This window comes from Desarmillaria tabescens (assembly GCF_030435595.1).
Source record: "Desarmillaria tabescens strain CCBAS 213 chromosome Unknown EV420scaffold_68, whole genome shotgun sequence".
Taxonomy (NCBI): Eukaryota; Fungi; Basidiomycota; class Agaricomycetes; order Agaricales; family Physalacriaceae; genus Desarmillaria; species Desarmillaria tabescens.
The window spans coordinates 186238-201253 of NW_026848367.1; the positions used below are offsets into that span (position 1 = coordinate 186238).

General features: G+C 49.3%; 2 protein-coding genes across 2 annotated transcripts; both read left to right on the forward strand.

Annotated features, from left to right (window-relative positions):
* Positions 1-2180: 2180 nt before the first annotated feature.
* Positions 2181-2681, forward strand: EV420DRAFT_1226651 (peptidase C14, caspase domain-containing protein; the record flags this gene model as incomplete). Its single annotated transcript, XM_060466510.1, has 1 exon — positions 2181-2681. A coding segment is annotated over one exon (501 nt), but the record flags the coding sequence as incomplete, so codon positions are not given.
* A 10433-nt stretch (positions 2682-13114) lies between these two features.
* On the forward strand, positions 13115-13276 carry EV420DRAFT_1235650 (uncharacterized protein; the record flags this gene model as incomplete). Its single annotated transcript, XM_060466581.1, has 1 exon — positions 13115-13276. A coding segment is annotated over one exon (162 nt), but the record flags the coding sequence as incomplete, so codon positions are not given.
* Positions 13277-15016: the final 1740 nt, after the last annotated feature.

The following is a 15016-nucleotide window of genomic DNA, read 5'->3' on the forward strand; positions in this document are numbered from 1 at the left end:
GTCCTGGGATTATCAGAATCGATTCCTTGACCCAAAAAACACTAGGAACACCTATCATAACCTTCCTAGCCAGGTTCGCGAGCCATTCAAAATCAATTCAATCTTCGGTCGATCAGTGCCTAGGTAGGCTGCTTCTGGGCATTCTCGGTCAACCATTGATCCCATTTCCTAACGTGGGTTTATCTTCTTGTACCACTGGCAACCTGTCCCACGGCACTGTAGTCATTCACTGAGACCTGGGAATTACCTGAGGGGAGGTGCATAACCCTGATGGTGCTGTTTCCTTGTGACTCGGTTCGATCATGATGGAAGTGCAACGAGCAACATAGACCCATATGACCTACCAGAGTTCGACAATCGAAAACACTTATACACCCATCTTCCCTTGCACCAACCCACCCAGAGAAAAGAATATGACATTCCTCAGAGAGAAATTAAGTCCGATCAACGCTCGTCTGTCCTCCCTACTCAATTTTCTCCGCATCATTCTCTAAAATCTCACATTGATGGTGCATTATGCTGTTAATAGGGAGACAATTGCGACAAGTAAGTTTATCTTCAATATTTAAGTAGCCATTCCTTAAATTTCTATTCTCTTGCAAGATTCTCCGGGTTGAACACCTACACGATGCAGCCGTTTGCACATAAGGAATTGTTTCTCGTGCTCGTTTATTTTACATGCTTCAAGCATGTTGTCCGATGACTTCGGGACATATTTTTAGTTTGTAGAGGAGGATAAAGTATCTAACTGTCGTATGTGATCCTATCTTCATTATACCATTGACTAATGTAATAATTTCCCCTCTGCTAATGTCGCGACTTGCAAATCCAAATTTGACCACTTAGGCTCCTTGATTGCCATCTGTAATACATCGAGCCTTAGGTACGTCTATTAATGTTTGGTCTGCTTTAGCTTTGACTCGGACTGAACATTTTAGAAAATTATTTTTGAACAATCCTGCTACTACAGGATACTTAGCGATCCATGGCAAGATACATAAGAATGGCTTTGTAATATATCTGGGACCTGACACTTTGTTTGCATTAGGAAAAAAATCAAGTATTTTATACGCGGAATCTTGTATATTACTGTCAAAGTTTGGCACGGAATGATCTAACAAATTGTATCTGAGAAACTCAGGTGAGTCAGACCTTTCGAAAAAGTAAACTACGAGGATGTTAACACACTTAACGAAGTCTTTTTTCCTACGTAACTTTCCCACCATACCCCCCTTCCTTAATGTAAGAGACCTAACTGCCATACATGATATGACTAATTCGCACGATTGGCTCACAAAATTAGCTGGCCACCTGGTTGTTTCTGGGCCCCTTTCTCACTTCAACCGGAATACACCACATCTAATAATCTCATCTTGCTTCTGAATTCATTATAGATTCAGGGAAATGAAGAGTCCAAACAAGTGCTAGGAAGGGACATGTGCTGTATAGGTACTGGAAACGAGAAGTTGAAACTTGAAAGAGATAAGGCTTGTACAACAACCGCACGAGACCTTGCAGCGGATTCATTACGCACCGTCAACGTCTCCCTCCAGAATACTCCGCTGCCTGTCATGGACGAAAAGCCCTTCATCCTGAATATGATGCATTCAATCTGGACTGTATGTAGTCTTTTTGTCTACTGTTTGTTTCCTGTGATTGAATTTTCTAAACGTGCCAGATTCTGGGCTGTCGGTCATTCCATACATCCTCCCCATGAGAAGTCACCAGGCCGAAAGATGACGTACCTCTGGTATGGGTTTGTTCTGTGTACGCTATGTCCTTCTCATCAAATCTGCAACGTAGGCACCAACTCTACATGAAATAGGTTCGCAGGAGGCGACGAGGTCGGTTACTGGGATGGCCTCTCCCGAAAGCACAAATTCAGTGCCAGTCTCGTGAGAAGTAGGAAGGCACAGTAAACCACTATGGAGACATCTCCACAACATCTTCCTAGATTTATTCCGAAAGGGAAATGTCTCACAGTCAAATACCGATGATGTAGAGCAGCCTCATAAATGGTTCAGCCTTTGTCAGAAGGACTCTCGCCTAGGTGTTCGCAGTCATCGATGGTCCCTCGTACCACCTATATTGCTTTCCTTGATTCGAGGAGTAAGTGTATATGCCCAGTTACTGACCCCTCAACGTCGTAGATCCCGCATCGTGTTGATGCGTCTCGATTTTGGGCGGTTCTCATTGGCATTGATGCATATCTGTCTAATCCGTTGCACGGTGCTGTATCTGACGCATTATCAATGAGAGGATTTCTTGTCGATGACCTTGGCATCCCAGAACATCGTATCCAATGTCTCCTTGGCCCCCATGATTCCACCCCAGGTGATCCTTCAGCACCATCTCGTATGAACATCATAAACATGCTCCACAGTCTCATTTCCAATGAGGAAATTCAGCGAGGTGACAATATCATCATCTACTATGCTGGGCATGGATCATGCTACAACTGTTCAGACCATTTTAGCACAGCGGAATCTAGACATGGCAAGGACCTTTGTTCCATTGAGGCACTGTGCCCCATCGATCGTGACTCCATAGATGCCAACGGGCTTCCAATACCTGACATCAGCGACCGGGAACTCAATGTTCTTTTCAGTCAAATATCTCACGTTAAGGGACATAAAATTACATTCATCGTAGACTGCTGCCACACGCGCAGTTTTGACCGCAGGGCCTCCGGCTCAGGAATACGTACCATCCCTACTACAATTCATGCTTCGCTGGAGGATATGTTACATGCTGCAGATGAAAAGCTCAAAGATTTGCCAGGCTATCTCTCTGTTTCATTGGAGGATTGGATGCCATTTATGGGCTCTCATGTAGTCTTGGCAGCGTGTAGGGACTACCAATTGGTGAAGGAGGCTGCAGGAAAGGATGGATACGGCGGGGTATTTACCAACACAATCGTTGGTGTTCTAAGGTCCGGTGCCTGGAAGAAGGAAACAACATATATTGGCCTCTCCGAGCTTCTGAATCAGTCTTATTCTCAGACTCCAGTCGTTGCTGGGGACCATAAATATGAGCACCTGTGGTATCAGGTGTAAGGGCCAAGGAGCTCCAAGCTTACCGCTTAACCTTCGAACACTCATGCTTAATACAATCATGATTCGCTATGCATTTATGCAGGTGTTCTGTGCAAGATTCCGAGCCGCCTGTTACCATGCAGAGTGCTCTGTTACACCAGGTTGGTTGGTTGCCTTTGAGACCACTTGGAAATTTTGTATGAATTTTTTTTTCCAGCACTCCTGGAGGTATATGTTAACAACCAACTAATAATCGACTTAGATCGAACTAGGATCACCACTTGCACTTCAGTGGCAGATACTCTAGTAAGTCAAAGGCGATGTCAGAGCGGGTTGCGGGCAAGTAGACATGAAGAACGGAGTTCAAGTTGGGTAGATTAAACCTTAGCTGAAGCTGAGGTTTAGACCAGCTAAGGCTCTACTTAAATACAAGTGGCTACGCTAATAATAGTACTGTGAGAAATGATCCGCAGGGATCACATATGAGTAATCAAGCTGAGTAAAACGAAGAAAAGTGAATAAACCGTAACATTACCCCCCTCTTAAGACTCGTTCGTCCCGAATGAGGCATTAGAATCCTCCCCATCTGTCTCGTATGACCCGATCTCTGAGGCGCGTTCATCATCATTCCAGTTTTCTGTTACCTTCTGGAGTAGGTCTACATCAGTTTCGTCATCCGATGGAGGGTCAAGAAGGACAGGGGGATTTTTATATGGTCAGTCTTCTCGTCAAGAAGCTTCGATCTCGAGTTTTCGTCTCTTCAAGTAGGAGTCCCATACTCAGGGATCATCGAGTTTATGTTCCATAGGGCGTCGGGGATACTGTACGATGGGGCCATTCTCACTCGGGTGATCGTGGATGTATTTTTTGTTCTTTTCCAACAGCGCTTTGTCCATGGATTCAGAAATGTCGACTATTAGCCTTCTGAACGAAGAGCTAACTGAGATTGGTCCAACGTTTCTTCCTGCGTCTGAACTGTCCACTTCTCCCACTATGTTAAGTTCCTTGGAGTGTCTCGACGCTGTGCATTGGGAAGAGGGGACTGTAATTATGTCGGTGATGCAAGGGGTGTCCGGTTCATGATACTGTACCCCGATGTTCAGCGGTATCTTGGTATCTGTTCCGACTGTCTTTCCCTTGTCATTGACCCTCCATACCATTTTCTGTACATGGTCCTCGTAGTCGTTAATGAGTTCCTCTGCATTCGCCATGTCCGAACGTTTTACCCAGGAGTTTTCTTCCACCGGGTATCCCTTCCACTTCACCAGGTATTCAGTTATAGTTCATCGTGTTCGTCCACGACCGACGACTTTGTCTCGTTCTCCCACGATCTCTTCTATCTCATATTCCTCTTCCTCTTCGATTAGTTCCGGCGGTGGCCTCTCAGGGTGTGGTTGGTTAGGAAACTCGGGGGCGTGATATGGAGTCAGGAGGGATTCATTGAATCGGTTATGAATTTTCCATCCTGCCGGGAGTTTGAGTTCATAAGTGGAGGCACCCTTCTTTGCTAGGATGGCGAAGGGTCCTACGCATCGGTCACCAAGCTTTTTCGTGGGTCGAGGAAGGTGTAGGTTGGTGGAGTCTAACCACACCCTGTCACCAATTTTGTACTCGACGGCTTTACCTTTGCGCTTGTCATACACCTTCTTCATCGATTCCGCTGCCCGTTCCAAAGACTCCTTCGCCTTTTCTTGAACCTCCTTGATTCCTTTTACCAACTCGGATGCGGCGGGAACGGCTTCCGGTCGCTGGGAGGTCTTAATGACTTGTCCATCCCTTCCGAAAACCACTTTGTAGGGGGAATACCCTATAGCCGAGTGTTTTCAGTTATTGTGAGTGAAAGCGGCTAGCAGTAGCCACTCGCTCCAGTCATCCTGTCGGTAATTGACAAACATCTTCAAATATTTCTCTATTTCCTGATTGACCCTTTCCGTCTGTCCATTGGTCTGGGGGTGGTAGGCCGTGGATGGGTTACCCTCGATCTGGACGAGCTTGTAAAACTCCTTCATGAACTTCGAAACGAAGACAGCACCCCGGTCTGAGATGATTTTCTCTGGTAGTACTCCATAGGGCACGTAAACATGATCCCTCAGGATCTTAGCGAAGCCAAGGGAGGATAGTTCCTCGGTGCATGCAATGGGAATTATGGTTTTGGAGAATCTGTCAACTATGACGAGAATGGAGTCGTTCCCCCTCGAATCGGGGAGCTTAGTGATCATGTCGACCGATATATGGGTCCACAGGTGATCTGGGATCTCGTTTGGGTGAAGAGGCGCCCTTTTGGGGCGGCGATCCGCTTTGGTCCGTTGACAAATCTTGCACCCCCTTATGTATGCCTCCACCTCACGATGCATCCGAGGCCACCAGTAGTCTCGTAGGACGAGTTCCTTCGTCTTTTCTATCCCAGGGTGCCCTGCGGTTACATGGTCATGTTGCAGAGCTATAATTTCTCCCCATAACTGCCTGTCTCTGGGGATGTAGATACGTCCATCGTACCATAGTAATCCTTGATCTCGTGAGACCCCCTTTTCGTGGTTAAGGGAGTTGGAAATGCCTCGGTCCCATTTGCGCGGATCGTGAGTGGTCAACTTGATTTTCTCATGCAGCTCCTCCGGGGTGGGCATGACTAAGGCTCGGAAGTGAGCAGGCTTCAAGACTGTCACATCCTGGTTGTCATCCTTCCCTTGATCGTGGTCCGCTCGCCTGGACAACAAATCGGCTTTACGATTTTGGGCCCCGGGTTTGTGGTGCAGGGTAAACTGGTACTCGGCCAGTTCGGTTACCCATCGGGCTTGTCGTCGATTGAGTTTCTGGGGCTTTCTAAAGTATTGGAGATTGGAATGATCTGTCCAGATCTCGAAGTCTTCTCGAGCGCCCATAAGATATTGACGCCATTCCTCCAATGCAATCATGATGGCGAGGAGCTCCTTGTCGTAGATTTCATAGTTGCGTTTGGTAATTGATAGTGCCTTGGAAAGGAAGGCCACCAGTCACCACTTTTCTTCCTGCCATTGGGACAATACTGCTCCTATTGCTCCCTTGCTGGAGTCCGCTTCCACTCGGAATTTCCCTTCGTCTTGCGGGATAGTCAGTACTACATCCTTGCGGAACAGTTCTTTGAGCCTCTTGAACACCATCTGTTGGGCCTCCCCCCACTTCCACTCTACCTTGCCCGTGAGGGCAGTAAGGGGTCTGACGTGTTTACTGTAATCACGAATGAATCGGTGATAGAAGTTGCAGAAACCCAAAAACGACTGGAGTTCTTGTTTCTTCGCTGGGACAGGCCAGTCCAAGAGGCCCGCGATTTTTACAGGATCCATGCGGATTCTTCCCTCACTGATGAGTATGCCCAAGTACTCCGTCTCTTCCACTTCAAACTCGCATTTCTCTGCCTTCAAGAATAGCTTATTAGCGCGAAGGATCTGGAGTACTTCGCGTACTATGCACCTATGGTCCTCCTTGGTTTTGGATGCAATAAGGATGTCATCGAGATACACCGATACTTCTCCAGCGGTTATAAGGTCTTTGAAAATGTCGTTCATCATCCACTGGAAGGTTGCTGGTGAATTCGTGAGCCCAAAGAACATTACTAGGGGCTCGTAGAGACCGTGATTGGTTCGAAAAGCGGCCTTCCACTCATCCCCTTGCTTTATCCTAACGTTGTTGTACCCCCACCGCACATCCAACTTGGTGAAGTATTTGGCCTTCTTCAGCCAGTCCATTAGTTCTCTGATGAGTGGTAGCGGATACCGATTCTTGATGGTCATCTCATTGAGCTTGCGATAGTCCTGGACCGGTCGAAGTTTCCCATCCTTCTTCTTGACAAAGAAGAAGGGGGACGCCATTGGGGATTTGGATGCTTGGATGCGTTCGGTGGACAAGTTTTCATCTAAAAACTTATCCAGCTCTTCCTGCTCCGCGGGGTTGAGAGGATAGACCTTACAGTCTAGATTGGCGTTAGCGTTGGGGATTAATTCAATGGCATGGTCCCAAGGTTTCCGCGGTGGTAACTCATCGAAGTTTTCTTTGGCAAAGACATCCTCGAAGTCCCTATACTCTTCTGGGACTATCTCCTCGAAGGACTTCGTTACTTTGCGAGCGTTGGCTTGGGCGGCCAATTTGTTTGCCTTAGTACCCATTGCTCGTACGTGGAACACTTCTTCGAAATCGATAACTAAAATTGTGTCTCCCTCTTCATATTCTTCCCATCTGGATGAAGGGTCCATGTCGGGGAGAGAGAAGGGGATTTTTTGGCAAGCGCAACGGGCTAGGGTAACTGCCCCGGTGTCCCAGTCGATTAACGGGTTATGTCTCTGCAGCCAATCATGCCCAAGGAATAGGGGGGTGGTGCCTAGGTCGACCACGGCTAATTCTATTCGTTCCACGTGGTCCCCAATGCGCAGCCGTACTTCGGCATATTCCGTGATGTCGCCCCCTTTGTTTTGGGTGCTGTCGGCATTATAAACCAGAATGGGTCGAGCCGCCTTTTTAAGATTGAGAGCGTGACTCTGGGCCCAGGTGCGGTCTATAGAACTGCCGGTGGCTCCGCTGTCCACTAGCGCCTTCAGGGAGTGAGTCTCGTGAGTGTCTAGCGTTTCCAACTGCACGGTAATTGATACGTTACACCCTTTTCTCCCTCATATGTACATGGGTGGTTTCGTGAGATCCTCCATCCATTCCCACTTACTTCTAGCCTCCGCAGCGGTCTCGGGTTGCTCCTTGAGCGCCTCCCACAATTCAATCGTCACCTCTCCCATGCGACGGGGGTGTACCCATCGGTTGAGAGCGGCAAAGGCGGCCAACTCATTGGTAGCGAGTCGTAGCGCCCTGCGTGTCCAATGCACCCTGAAGGGTTCATAGTACGTGTTCGGGATGGCCTTCCGAACCTCGGTCGTGGGTTCAGGGTCAGGTGTCGCAAGTGACTTCTTCCTGGGGGTGATAGTCGGGATATCGGACCGAAGGTGTGCTTCCTCATCCTCTACTTCTTCTAGCGAAACGGGAGGTGTCTTGCCTCGAGGTGGCAGTTGGTCACTGGGCCGGTCGGGAAGGCCCCTCGGCGGCATTTGGTCACCTTCCGACGAGTTGGTGGAGGAGGGCTCGCTGCCCTGCATTCGGCCCTGGCCAAGGGCGCTTGTGCGTGGCGTTGTAACCTCCACTGTGATTCCATACTTAACCTCATTCCTAATGCCAGCGGTACTCTCGGAAACCCGAGGCAGTCGCACACATATTGGCTCCCCAAGGGGGTCGGCATCGTTTGCGGATGAGGCCACTACTAAATGTAGGTGGTCCCCTTGGTTCCCAGCCTCAGCTGCTTTTCTGCCACTGACAGGAGGAACAACTGGGGCTGAAGGCCCACCCGTCGGAGTCGTCGGCCGATTCTCCCTGCCAGGGCGATGACCACCACATCTGGCGTCCATCTTGTCCTGACCTGAGGCGCTCGCTGGGTTCTCCAGGACTTGCCCTGTTCGGTCAGGTGGGGGTGTCTGAGGTGGACCAGCCCCTAAGGGTTCTTTTTCCGATGCAGACCGCGTCGAAAGGCGGAAATCCCCTCCTACGCCGTGGGCATTTTGCGATTCTTCATTCTTGATCTCTTCAACTGGTAACGCGGTAAAAAAGTTGGTATATTGTTCGTATGGAGTCCCTACATACGTAGTATAAGTCCGACTAGTAGTACATGATCGTGCACCAGGAGAAATTAAGTCCTTGGCCGGCGCCGTCGAATTGCTTATTTCGACGCTGGCTCGTCTTTTGACGACTTCTCTTCCTTGACCTCCTCGACTTTCGTGCTTTCTCCTAACTCCTCCTTTTCGGCTTCCACGAGTAGTTGTCGAAGGCGTTGGACGTTGGGTTTTTTGCGAGGGGGGAGTTTGACGGGAAGCCACTTTGATTTGTCTGTTGGGCATTTATGGCCTCGGCTCCACCCGGTATTCCCGCATTTGAAGCATTGCTTGTTGGACCGGAGCTTGTCGATTTCCATTGGCTGCCCCATGCCCCCATAGGTGGTTCCCGTGGCGTCCTTCTTGTCGCTGCTGGAACCCTGCCCTTTCAACTGATTTTGATTGCCTTGACCCGAACCGCCTTGGTTCTGGGAGGTCTTACTGCCCAATCCTTGGGCGACATCGTATTGATAGTTGGCGTCAATCCGGAGTACGTGCGCTTTCCATTGTGCATAGGTTGTGGGGCGTTCATTGTCCCCATGCATAACCGTCTTTCGCACCATTGGCCTTATCGCCGCTTCGACCGCCTTAAACATCTGCTTCTCATCTTCGAATTCCTCGCATTTATGGGCTAGACGCTCGAACTTGGCAAAGAACTCCACCGCGGACTTGAAGTCCGATTGTCGGACCTTCTTCCACTCCTGCTTCCATATGGCTAACTCGGCTACCTCACGGAATTGGGTGGTGAGGTCTCGGGAAAATTCATCCCACGTCGGAAACCTCCAGTGCCCCCATGGCGTTTGGTAGCGATAGTACTGGTCTACCCACCACTGCTGAGCTTCCCCACGCAAATAGCTCTGGGTGAAGGTAATCCGATAGGGGTTCTGCCCTTCATTGTTCATGGTGTAGTACATGGGAAAAACCTGGAAGTACACTTCGCAGTGATGGAGGAAACGCGTGATGTCTGAAGATACCCCGAAGAAGTATTCTGGTTGCGTGATCAACTTGGGCTTCACGTCGTTCCACGGATTATTCGCCACTCCCGGGGCCAACTCCCAGGGAAGAATAGGGTCCAGAGGCGGTGGCGGAGCCGGCGGGATTGGTGCGTTCGGGGGTCGTGATAGTGAGCGCAGATGGTGGTTATCGCCAGGTGGCAGGTAGCCTTCCGGGTACTTGGGTGGCGGCGGTGGCGGCGGTGGTTGGGTCGGCACCGTGGATTCTTTTCCCTTCTTGGACGTCCTGGCTCCAGGATCGTCCCACATATCGTTGGGGTCATCAGGTCCCACGCCCGCCCAGAACTCTTCGGTTTCTAGCGGATTGGGCATCGGCTGCGGTCGTCGATAAGGTTCGCAACCTGGTCGTGCAGCATCGGGATGCACCTGGTTCCATACCACAGCGGCCCTGTGCCACGTCTCCACCTCCAGGATATTCTTCATGAGGTAAACGTCCCCCATGTATTTCATGTGTCGGTAATCCTCCCCTGCCTCCGTGAGGAGCCATTGGGAGTCCCGCTCCATATCTTCCATCATTATTTCGTAGAGCCCATGCCATGGTAAAATGTTAAAGATTGTTGGTACCGGAGCCATGGGGTCGACGAGGACCATCCGGACCGCCTTCATCACCTTGCCCTCGAGGGAACTGTTTGGCAGCCGACTCGGCATCCTTGGCCTCCTTCCTCTCTCTGGCAAGTCTGTCGATCTCCTTGTTTCTCTTCCACCGCCCGATGTCGGAGTCGGGGTCGCTGATCTCTGACTTGTAGGCCTGCCAGGCTCTTCAGTGGGCTTCAAGGTCTGTTCCTGCCCGCTCGACGAGCCCAGAGTATCGGAGGGCGGCAGCTCGCTGCCTATTCTCGATCTCGGCGTGGGTGGCATCTGGTTCGATGGGGAGGTCCCAGAAGGCATTGGGTCCGATGAGGGCGGCGATTTCGGCACGTCGAGTGCGTGTGTCTGCCGCTCTTGCTCGGTCCATTCGGGCCTCGATTTCTGGGGACTCCTGGGCATTTCGAGGGAGGTTGAGCAACTCGACGAGTGTGTGGTAGAGAAGTGTCCATGGACGCTGGTTGCTAGGGACAGGGTCAGCGAATGCTCGCCCCGCAACCGACAGTGTAAAGGGGACTGGGGCGAGGTCTCCGGCCCCGGCAATTGTTCCAAGCTCTTCAGGATCGTAGTCCGGGAACTCACTCCAGAGCTGCTGATCTGTCGGTTCAGCCCTGGCGACGGTGGGAGCGGGCGCTGAGGCCTCTGGGCGCTTGGGGACAAGGAGGCTCCTCAGGGACGAGACTCGGGCCACAGGAGCTTCTTCCCCTGGGTCGGCATAGACCCAGCTGGTGCTGGGGTGCCACCCAACAGGGGGGCCCCTGTTTGTCGGCCAAGCAGGAAGAATGGGTCCTGCTCCATCTGTACGGGTGGTAGTTGCGGCGGAGGCCCCAAGGGCAAGCTCTCCGGAATCATCACTGAAGTTCTCCCTCCTTCTGTCATGATACCTCCTTCGCTCGCTTCCCCAGTCTGCATCTGTCCACCTAGTCTGAGACCTTCCACTCCAGCTGTCTCCGGTATAGGTAGCATCTTCCTCCGTGTTCGGGTAGAGGTCGTTGAGGAGGTCTTCAAGTCAGATTCTTTCAAGCTTGGTGAGCTTATCCCCTTCGTACTCGGTATCAGGGCTTTCTTCGCCCTCGACCAGATGCCTGGTGCCTTGTCCTCGGCCTCTGTTGTTGCTTGGCTCGCCTTCGACTGGAGACTGGTCGAAGAGGCCTGGTAGGGGCAAGTCTCCTCGGTCGAGGAGTACGCCCTGGGTATCTGTGATGTCGACGGAGTCGACTGACTCGGCGGTAGCACTTCTGTAGGAGTCGGTGCTCGACTCTGAGTATCGCGAGCTGGATCGCGACGATCCGTAGAGGGATTCTCCAGGTCCCCCAGAGACGTTGGATTCGACATCTCATATTGTCTGCTGAGAGGCGGTGGGAATGTGAATTACTGGTGGAGGATAGGTGGGTGTGCTGGGAACGTAGTGAAACGGGAGTTGGGCACGGACTCTCCTCTGTTCTCGGAAACAGCGGTGTAGTCGGTACAAAATAATGGACAAGAAAAAGAGTATAAAAGTCGCGAAGACGGCGGGAATGGCGTCGGACCAGGGCATCCGTCCGCGGATCTATTCTCTGTTGAGTCCGGCGGTTATGTTGGACCATAAAATGGTCAATGCAAGGATAGTGAGGGTGGCGAGTACAGCGATTATTAAGTTGAGGTCGGTTTCGTAGGTGGAACCGGTCATCGATGAAGAATCATCTACTTCGAAGGTACTTGTCAGAGCGAGCAGGATTACTGCCAGCCAAGAGGCAAGTTGGAGGGATGTTTGGGAAGGATTCATGTTTTTAGATTCGAAGAAGGCCAACGTATGCCACTACGAGCAAGGCTGCGAATAGTGGGGCACCGATGACCGTTTGGGTAAAAAGGATAGTCACGAGGACTATAAGGACAACGGTAAGGATCGGGTCAGGTAACAGGAGGGGTAAAGCCCAGTCGGCTACCAGAAATAGAAGGATAAGGAGATAAATGTTGGGCAACACAATGCGTTGAGCAACATAGGACAAGCTTCGGCTAAATGTTAACAACCAACTAATAATCAACTTAGATCGAACTAGGATCACCACTCGCACTTCGGTGGCAGATACTCTAGTAAGTCAAAGGCGATGTCAGAGCAGGTTGTGGGCAAGTAGACACGAAGAACGGAGTTCAAGTTGGGTAGATTAAACCTTAGCTGAAGCTGGGGTTTAGACCAGCTAAGGCTCTACTTAAATACAAGTGGCTACGCTAATAATAGTACTGTGAGAAATGATCCACAGGGATCGCATATGAGTAATCAAGCTGAGTAAAATGAAGAAAAGTGAATAAACCATAACAGTATATTGGTATCGAGTCGATGTATTTCCATCAAATGGAAAGACCTCACCTCCACCCCATGATTGATATTCCATGCCCAGGAAGAGCATAGGAATTATAGTAGGGCAATGGGACTAACAGTGTTCCGAGTCCTGTGTATACAGGTCTCGGTCTTCTCGGTCTTATTGCAGTCGGGCTTCAGTGGCGGTGCATTCTCTTACCTCCGAGGTTTCCCCGGTTCTCGTTTCAGCAACTTGGCAAGATCCAGCATTGATCAGTGTTTGGGCACCGATGCTCTTTTGGTTTCTGCCACCTTTTTCCCAAATTCTTGATTCTTGTATCAGACAATGGTTGTTCATATCAACGTATTTTAATGACAGTAATGACAACCACTTCGACTCTCAGCACCCTGCTTTGCACCTCAAGATTTTGTTACTGCCAGATTCTTTTTTGCTTCGTCTTTCTCACTGTTCGTCTTTCTCATTCAGATTCTTATTGTGCATTGTTTGCTCTCTTTCCTGTTATCCTGTTAGTATGTCCATGTCATCTTTTTGACAGACAGATGCCTAGTCTGCGAATGCTGTATCTTGATAGTTTTTCTGCATGGCCGGCACATTATTTTCGTGGCCTTACACATGTTTCCTTCTGTCGCAAATCCACCGACATTTCGCAGTGCCCTTCCACTTTGGAGTTTCTTGACTTCTTAGAAGGGTGACCATTGCTGGAGGACTTGATCCTTTTTGATGCTGGTCCCATGTGCAGGGAAAATGATGATGACCGAGAGCTTTGCAAGGATCACATAGGACATCTTGACGGTCTTCACGCCTTTCAATGGGCTCGCTTCAAATCGATTTGTACCTCATATCACATGATTGATTTCACATCTGATGTTGTCTTCTCACACTGCAATTTATCTCTGGGGCATACAGATAAAACCTGTGATATATCCAACCTTGTATCAGCCTTTGCAGTCAGCATTACAAGGGTTACAGAATGGCAGCTTTCCTTCTCGAAGACCGATAGTAGGAGCTCGGAGTATATCGTCGCCCTCATTGATGGGCTGCTGTATACCTCTGGGATCATGTATGGCCTTTAGCTCAACTGTATAGCTGTTCTCGACCGACACAGGGATGTCTGGATATTATGTATTGACATATCATGATGGGAGCATCCGAGTTGGTATGTGAATTCTTGGATAATTTTCTTATATTCGAGTGCTCAAGGGTCAGCTAGATGTTTTGGCATGCTGCTACATGAAGTTTATATCATACAGAGTAAAATATCCATCGATACTAATTTCTAATAGATGCTCAAGAGTCGAAACATCATTCTGAATTAATGCTTTAATGCTTTCCTAGCATTGTCATCGTGCCACGTACCCCAGTCGATAGGATGCATTATGACAACTTATGAGTGGACTGCAGTGGCAAACAATGGAAGGATATAGAGAAAGTGTCGAGTCACTCTGGATGGTCACATAGAATTGCAAGTGTGTATGGACATTGGAGATTGGCGATCGCCAGTGGAACGAATGCTTCATTCTATAAAGGCAAACTAGTATGAGTGGTAGTGTTGGCGATGAGGTATCCTGGGAATATCGAGTTCTTCAAAGATTTGAAGGGAATGAAGATGTCATTTTGTTGACCAGTCAAATCATTATACTGAATGCATTTTTACAGCATCCATCAACACAAGTAAAGCATAACAGAAGATTCATATACAATAACAATGTGGTAGATTAGAAAAAAGGAACTAGTCTTACTTCACCCACTGGATGGACACAGATCTGAAATCCACTCATAATGCCAAGTGACCAAGATGTGACCATCATCAAGACTTATAAGTTTCTCAAATGCAGATGGGAGGCTGAGACAGTCAAGACCATTAGTCCCATAACCAGGGTAGAGGTGGCTGACAGTGGCGTCTACAAACTTTCCTTTATCTGTGAGCATTCTATTATTCTGATAAATGAACAACGGCAATGGACCTACAGTAAATCCAAACTCACCTCCCACAACTCATGCCTTCATCCCGATCTGATGAATGATGATACAGATGGCTCTCATCTTTCTGCTGTCTTTTTTTGGCCTCTGAATGTAATTTGCCTAACATGCATCCAATGATTCAGAGGCGCCATAAGGGTGCACCCCTCCTGTCAATTTTCATCTATAATTGTGATTATTCTCATTTATTCCGAGATCAGTGGAAAATCTGCTCCAACCTTTCCTACAGTCAACATGTCATTTGCAATAGCATTTCCCTCCATTCACACAGGACTTGGATATGCCACGCCTCGCGATGGCCCATCACTTCATCCGAGCCTTCAGCAAAGACCGTTTCTCACCTGGCTACTACTGGTAGCTTTTCTTTACTGAGTGACAGTGTGTGGATACCGCATGTTCTGCCATAGGAAGTATATTGATCGGTCAGTCAGCCTGAGACAAAAAAG